This window comes from Palaemon carinicauda, chromosome 10 (assembly GCF_036898095.1).
Source record: "Palaemon carinicauda isolate YSFRI2023 chromosome 10, ASM3689809v2, whole genome shotgun sequence".
Classification (NCBI taxonomy): domain Eukaryota; kingdom Metazoa; phylum Arthropoda; class Malacostraca; order Decapoda; family Palaemonidae; genus Palaemon; species Palaemon carinicauda.
Genome location: NC_090734.1, coordinates 48,491,148 through 48,500,217, shown reverse-complemented (window position 1 = coordinate 48,500,217; position 9,070 = coordinate 48,491,148). Strand labels below are relative to the sequence as shown.

General features: G+C 29.9%; 1 protein-coding gene across 1 annotated transcript in view; it reads right to left on the bottom strand.

The window, feature by feature from the left end:
• Window positions 1-8,865, bottom strand: part of LOC137647990 (uncharacterized) — a 24,896-nt gene extending 16,031 nt beyond the window's left edge. Inside the window, exon 1 of the mRNA XM_068380934.1 lies at window positions 7,972-8,865. Within this exon, the coding sequence (XP_068237035.1) occupies window positions 7,972-8,865 (894 nt within the window). The remainder of the gene's footprint in view (window positions 1-7,971) is intronic.
• Between the last annotated feature and the right edge of the window lie 205 nt (window positions 8,866-9,070).

Here is a 9,070-nt window from a genome sequence, read left to right as displayed (position 1 = left end):
CTGTCATTTCCCCCTGCACCAAGTGCAACCATCCAGATTTCCCCCTTCATGTGTATGAGGGAAAGAGAAGTTGAAACACACTGTGACGACTTACTAATTTATTTTTCCATTATACAAATATACTGATAAACAAATAGTTACAGAGTAAAATGGATAGAGAGCGGTTAGTAACAACTAACCGCATAGCCATAGAGCTATGCGGTTAGTTGTTACTACCGCTCTCTATCCATTTTACTCTAACTATTTGTTTATCAGTATATGGAGAGAAGCTAGTAGCAAAATAAAAAGACTTTTGTTTATTCCTTTACTTCAAAATTGAATTAGTGAGAAGGTTAAGGCTGCTTCTTGTGCACCAGTGTATCAATATCAGGGCTCGTTTTGGCATCTAATATTTTTTTAGTTAGTAGGTAGTGTAATTATTTCCCCCCTGGTAGCTTCAAATTTCCCCCAGGGAGAAATTTCCCGCAGGTTGGGAACCACTGCTATAGAACTTTATTGGTGACTTGTAAACACATTATCAAAAGTATTATTATGAATTCTAAGAAAACCTGTTTTTCAATGCAGCCCTTTGTCAAATTAATAATCTTGCCTTATATCACGTTTTTATAAGATCACCAACTTTATTATACAGACAGTATGCATACAGTTTCCTGCTACAACGTACCTTGAATATACCACTGTCAGACATCCTACTTATATTTCTGTGAAGTGTACCGGAAATAATGTAGTCAAGTGTAGCCTACCTGGCTATACAATATGTCAACAACTATATTGTCACCTCAGGTGGCCTCTCTTGCCATTTATAAATAGCATAACAAATAGTTATTAAATAGAATATTTGAAACAGTAATCCACCAATGATATAAAAAAAGAAATACGTTATAGTTATAGTTAACCTATTTCTTTAGAATACAAGGGAGGGAAAACGAGCCAGCGAAAGCAGTAATCACTTTAAAGTTTGTAAATAAAAGGAAAGACTGTTAGAATAATTAAGAATAATTTGTTTAGATTTTTCATAAGATAGGTTTACTTTGGCAGCGAATGTTTTGAGCGATTGCGTTCCTCTATTCTATTTGCAGCAGTGGGTAATATTTTTCAAAGTGTATAATATATATATATATATATATATATATATATATATATATATATATATATATATATATATATATATATATATAAATATATATGTATATATATATATATATATATATATATATATATATATATATACATTTATATAAATTATATATACAGTATATATATATATATATATATATATATATATATATATTATAGATATAATATATATATATATATATATATATATATATATATTTATAATTATATATATACATATATATATAATTATATATATATATATATATATATATATATATATATATATATATATTCATATATATAATTATATATATATATATTTATATATATATATATATATATATTTATATATATATATATATATATATATATATATATATATATATATATATATATATATATATATAATATATATAATCATATATATATATATATATATATATATATATAATATATATATATATATATATGATTATATATATATATATATATATATATATATATATATATATATATATATATATATATATATATATATATATATATATATATATATATATATATATTTATATATATATATATATATATATATATATATATATATATTATATATATATATATATATATATATATATATATAAAACATTGAAAGGGCCATGTCGTATTTAACGCAATTACAATATTGGTTATATATCTTGGATTGGTTGTTAATGATAAGATCAGCTTATATATTTTTACATTTAGTCTGCTGAATAAAACTTCAGCAAATGATTTTGAATTTTTAAGTATTTGTTTCAGTTTCTAATGAATAAGAAAATAAAAGCTTTTGTTAGTAGTAAATGCTTTGAACAGTTAGTTAAGCACAAGCAAATGCATCATCGTTATCAGCAATTACTTCTTATCCTTCGAATAAAACATAGCAATGGCTTGTGCTTCACAGCAATTGCTCACAAAAGCTTAGGTAAGCTCATTAGCTGCTTTAAACTCATGTGACCGGAAAGACCCAGATATGGATACAATTTGCCCAATCTCAGAATAATATGAGAAAATATGCTCAAGAGAAATGGTCTGAAAATATCAGTAGCCATATGTAATTGAACTAATTGATTGAACTCATATACGGATTCTAAAATATCCAAATCATGGCGATAAACATGTAAATACCTAAAGGAAAGTATTTGCAAGCAGTAATGTCTAATCCACTTTCATTTCTGAGGTGTTAACTAGCATAGATGTTCAGTTACCAGGGAGTGTACTGTATATGATTAGGATTTTGAAGAACTTCGACATCCATGACATAATGAAGATCTCTATGATAATAGTAATAACTTTTTTTTTTTTCTTGAGGCCGATGGGTATCGTTTACGAAATTGGTCAATGACCCCGATGAGAAGTTGAAACTAGAAAAAAAAAATCGTAACAATAAAATAATTTGCAGAGTGAGCGTGATTAGCGAAACGTGTCATGGTCACCTATATTTTAATCTTTGCAATATGAAGTAAAGATATATGTTGCAAATATTTCAAAAATTAAATTTGCATATAATTTTCCCTAACACACGTAAGTTCTTGGGATGAGGAGTTTCCGTTTGAAGCGGAAATAAATGATAACGTTGAGCAGGATTATTGAGCATACAGTATGCAGCAGGTTAGATTTTGCGCAGACGCTTCTGAGAAAAAAAATGAACTCTAATTAACATTTTCATTTCACATATATTTTATCTAATCTAAGTACATGCCGCGCGGAAGGTTGATTCACTGCCTAAAAAGTTTCATTTGTTTCCATGTTAATGATAATGTTCGTTGTTTTACTCGCAGTTGAGGATTTTTATCAAGAAGCACCATCCGCATTATTATTATTATTATTATTATTATTATTATTATTATTATTATTATTATTATTATTATTATTATTTAAAATTTCTGTTGGAAATGCTAGATGTTAAATTCCCATTTTTTCTATCAGGGACAACTTGCCTAATGAGGAAGGGAATATGGAATAACTATATCATAAGTGATGAATAGAAATGAAATGTTCTAAAGGGATTTATCATGTAAAAACTATGAAGAGTGACTCATGCCAGCTTGTTAACATAAAAAAAAAAAAGATTTCATTTATTGCAAGATTGAAGCTGCGTTATTAGGAAGATCATTCCATAAGCTGGTCATAACAGGAATAAAACATTTAAAATATAATGTAGTATTGACTCCTATGATGAAGAGGTCAGGACTGTTTGAAATGACTTCATACCTAGCAGTACGTGCATTATTGTAACAGGATGGTAGGCATCAATGGAAAATCTTTTGCCACATATATAATAAGCCAAATTAACAACAAAGCATCAGATTAATATCTAGATCAAGATATATATATATATATATATATATATATATAATATATATATATATATATATATATATATATATATATATATATATATATATAATATATATATATATATATATATATATATATACGGTCTAACAAAGTCTTTTTTTCTTGATCTAGATATTAATCTGATGCTCTGTTGTTAATTTGGCTCATTATATATGTGGCAAAAGATTTTCCATTGATGCTTACCATCCTGTTACAATAATGCACGTACTGCTAGGTATGAAGTTTTATATACTGTATATATATATATATATATATATATATATATATATATATATATATATATATATATATATATATATATATATATACGGTCTAACAAAGTCTTTTTTTCTTGATCTAGATATTAATCTGATGCTCTGTTGTTAATTTGGCTCATTATATATGTGGCAAAAGATTTTCCATTGATGCTTACCATCCTGTTACAATAATGCACGTACTGCTAGGTATGAAGTTTTATATACTGTATATATATATATATATATATATATATATATATATATATATATATATATATATATATATATATATATATATATATATATATATATATATATATATATATATATGTATATATATATATATATATATATATATATATATATATATATATATATATATATACATATATATATATATATATATATATATATATATATATATATATATATATATATATATATATATATATATATATATATATATATATATATATATATATATATATATATATATTCAACAAATTCAAACAGGATAAGAATCTGCAGCTGAAGACTACACGGAACAATAGTCACAGGAAGGTAGAATGAAAGAATTAAAATATGTCTTCATAATAGATTGATTGATACAATTTTGAAAGACTTTCTCAATAAACCAATTTTTTTGTGCAATTAAAGGAAAAATGTCCCTAATGTGTTTTTTAAAAGTAAATTTGTATTGCAAGCTTTGTTTGTCCATTCTTGGCCTGGCGAACGTTTCTGTTCTTCCTAAACATTTCTTTTCTATAAACACCAGCAGCTACATCACTAAAATGGAATTAATGCTTGCCATTTATCAAATGTAAAGAAAACAAAAATCAAAGAAAAAGAATTATGGCCAAGAATTTTACTAAAACCAAAATTCAAGCTTAACCGTTGTAAATGGGTATACCGCAGCACATACGCTGCTCGTGGTTGGGTCCCTGAGCAAAAATTACATCTCCAGTTAAATGGTAGGATATGGTGATCACTATTATTCATAAGATGTTTAACAATTGCTTTTGTCAAAGCATTTCCTACCTTTTGCCATATGAGCTTTTGCTTTTACTTGCAAACTTATGCTCCAAGCAAATGTTTGGTTTTGATTCACCAGGTATGTGATAGTTTAGTTATCTAGGGATATTTATGAATTTTTATTATTATTATTTTTTTTTCAGGCCGTAATTCATTCTTCAGAAGTCGGTTTTCCCTTCGAAGTATTAGCAGTGGACTGTTTTGTTTACCTACTGCTTTTGAATGAGAATTGATTAATGAAGACAAACAGAGTAGAGCTTAGGATATTCAGGAACATTGGATCTTCGGACTCTTCCACATTAAGTCATGCTGATCCAATGGAATATAGGAAATACTGTGCTACCACGGTTGGAACGTATACAGTCGGTGATATCAGATCTACCGGAAACCTCGGAAGAACTACTCAGTTGTTTTATTCATGAAAGCGAGTCTGGTATGACCAATTTATTGCTTCTAAGTACCTAGGTGAGTTTACCCACAGTTCAATGGATAAATTTTATCTCCTGTCATTGAAGTAATTGTTGTAAACATGGCAGGTTTCTCAAAGGGCAAATGCAATCGCCTATAAGTTGGTGGTTGTAACATAAGCCTAGAAGGAAGGAGTCTCCAATACATAGTTAACCAGATATACTCCAATATATCCTACGGCAATGGGTGTCACCCAGTGAGATCCGGAGGTCTTGGTTGAGATAAATTTATTAGTAAATGGAAAAATAATAGTAAAACTAACCTTTCCTTCTCTACACATTATTCTCGGGGAAGCATATTTAGTCCATGGATGAAATACTCAAAATATCAGCACCGTTTGCTCCTGAGATATTTGTTATTTGTTCGCTGACATTCTATTATTCGAACGTATTCCCTTCTTGTTGTCTATAAACCATTTTGAGCTTTCTGCACATTTGTTCTTGTTTGTTCGTGTGTATATAGCTGGTTGTGTATTAACCACTTTAATCTGTTTGCGCATTAGCCACTCCCTAATTTTCGTTCTACCATTACTATAACGCTTGTTCGTTCGTTTGTACATAGCCCCTCCTGCCTTCTCTTACCAATGGGAGACAAGGTATGTTTTCCACACAAAATTCAACGATTCTACTCGAACTGATCCTAGTAATTACGTTGGTATGGGTTTGATGAGGCAATCCTCCTATTTATGCTCCTAATCCTGAAAATTTTGAACTGTTATCTCACTGTACTTTAGGTATTTCTCACCGTCTGGTTGAAATATGTTTATTGCCGTAATAGTCTATTATTTTACTCGAAAATAAACTTGGAATTTCGTTTGTATGCACTAATGAATGCAGGCCAATATAGGTTTCTCATCCTAACTAGATAACACTTTCTACCTCGTCGTATTTTCATCATTTCTTTGTGTTTTGTCTGTGATTGCTGTATTACATAAACCTTTCAGAAAGGATATACCTAATTTGAACAAGATATATTCAGAAATGCCTCCCTGTTGAGTATTCTAATAGTCATTAACCAACTACACCCCATATATGCTGAAGCTGACCATGTTTGGGCATGTCTGCATACTTGATTGTAATGGAGGCAGTTTTTTTGTCACATAGGCACTGTTCTCTTAAGAGTACTCCTCAGTTCCTTTGTACTTATGATACTTGCTGGCTGTGTGCCATGGAGCCTAAAGTACTCAAAGTGTAATGGCAGCACTTAGAGTTACATGGATGCTATAGCGAAGTTTCATGGTAAAACTAATATAGTGAACACCTTCTTAAAAGTCCATTACTATATCTTTCAAACTTAAATGTGTCCCGAGTGTGATTATTTGCTAAATTTTAGAAAAGACCAACGTATTTTTTTTCTTTATCAGCACTTCCTTGAAGAATTCTAAGACAAATAAGAGACCCTGGCGTAGTTGCAGTGTTACTTCATATAAAGGAACGTTTCTAGATAAGGCCAACATAGAACCGTGGAGACTAATTTAATCAGTTAACCACTTGCTAAGTAAACACAGGGACAACAGCTACGTTTTCGAAGGCCTCCACATATCTCCAAATACTAATGCTGGGTCCAAGAGTTTCTATACTGAAGTAACATAATTTATTTATTTATTATTATTTATACAACCAGGAAGCTATTTGGGGTGACGGAATAATAGTGAATATAGATAAATCAAAGTTTGGTAAGGCAAAACATGACGATGATAGGCGTTTAAGTTCGGTATTTGTGTTTGGGGGATCTAATTATATTATAAAAGGTTTATTTTATACACTTGTAAAAAGGAAGCTGCTACCCTTGTTTCCTCAATGTAGAAATTCATTAAGGCAGGAAGTGTTGTGGAGGGTTGAATTTTTTTTTTTCGTTGTTTACTAATCCGAGAGAGAGAGAGAGAGAGAGAGAGAGAGAGAGAGAGAGAGAGAGAGAGAGAGAGAGTGAGAGAGAGAGAGAGAGGTAGTTTGTGTAACGATTGTTTGTAGTGAGAAAGACTATGGGTATATTTGCTTGTACCTAGGTTAAGGCTGTCCTGAATGTCTAGGACGAGTGTTTTATTTTATTTTCTTATTGGACTACACATAGAAGCAGCGTGTTGTGAATGCTTTATGATAAGCAGGTGTTCAAGAGACGTTACCTGTTTAACGTTTTATTAGTAACTAACAAAATGTTTACACCAGAGATGTAAGCAGAACTCATTGTTGACAACTTGGGATAACAATCTAATTACAAAATAAGATACAATGATAAAGTACCAATTACATCTTGAAATACATTTTGGTGGGAAACTAATACGTATCATATTTCCTCCCTTCTCTGTTTGCTTACAAAAAGTAAAGCAAAATATCAACATATGATATGAGCATAAAAACAACGTAATAAAAAAGTTGACTTCTCAGAAATGTAAATATCATTGAAAAATATATAAAATGGAAAAAATATAGATTAGAATAAGCAAAAGTAAACAAAATTCTTAAGTAACAAATAGAATTTCTTCAACACAAATTTCCTGTACTCATATATGGCGTACTCGTTTAAGGCTTGGACCATATAGGTTTCAAATTAACTATTTACATTTGAACCTCATGGAATTTTGAACAACTGATAACAAATCAAATAATGTTTCTCGTGCGAATTTCACCATTGACGTATGGCACCAGATTATTTTCATTTCTAGCATGACACATTTGTTCTCAATAAATATATTATGCACCTCTGGGTTATCTTTACCTACCTTTGTCAAAATATCTGCGATCATCTCTTTTGTCTCAAGCCAGCTATAAGATTCAACAGAATTATCTTCCAACTTTTCTTTAAAATCTGTTATTGTATTACGAAGCAATCGCTCCTCCACCTGCTTTGTACTACCAATTAATTCCAGCAAAGGCCTAGAATCAGTAAACAATCTGACAGGAAGATTCACTGAATCTTTAATTGCTTTTCCAAAGATTAATTGCCCAAGCTGTGCAGCAAAGAATACCGAATCATCAACTAATTTAGACAAATTCCTTGTTTCCGCTGCCTTTGCAGAATGACAAACCTTTCGCATTGTCTTTGATTTCCAAAAGATAGGCACAGCATCATACATATTCTTTGATCCTAATAAAATAAGATTACCTCCTATACTTTTATCATCAGTCAAATAAGAAGCGTCCCCTAGACCAAAAATAACAAGATCAGTTTTATTGCCAACTCTGGAGAACACAACTTTATTTGGTTTGCTATGGATTCTCTTAACAACCTGATTTACCCTCTTAAGATCTCTTATCTTTGCTTCATTATTCTTCATTGACATTAATAAAGCAGTTATTGATAAATCTGGTCTAGTATTTGCGGCTAACCAACTTATCTTTCCTGCATATTTTCTATAAACTTTATTCTCCTGCTTTGTCAATGGATCATCAAGCTTAGCTTTATGAATTTCTGGTATCTCTTCAATACTATTTGCATAATCTTCCATCGAGATTACAATTTCATCTCTGGCCTTTTGTATATCTATATCAGTGAATCTAAATTTATCCTTTTCGACCTTCGAAACTGTCAAAACACTTTGCACTTTTTCAGTGAGTTCATTAACAAACTCCTTTGTTCCTGCTATGCTGAAATCATCCACGTGAGTAATTACCATCCCTATAAGATCGCTTCCATCATGTTGATAATAAAATGCTTCATCACCACTTACATTCCTTCAACCTTCCTGCTTAAATATATCTCTTATTCTCAGACAAAATTTTCTGCTGGCATCATCAAGACCATACAAAGGTTTCTTCAATTTCCAAATTACATCTTCTTTCTTTAAATCATTAGGAGGTTCAGTAAAGACATCTCGATCT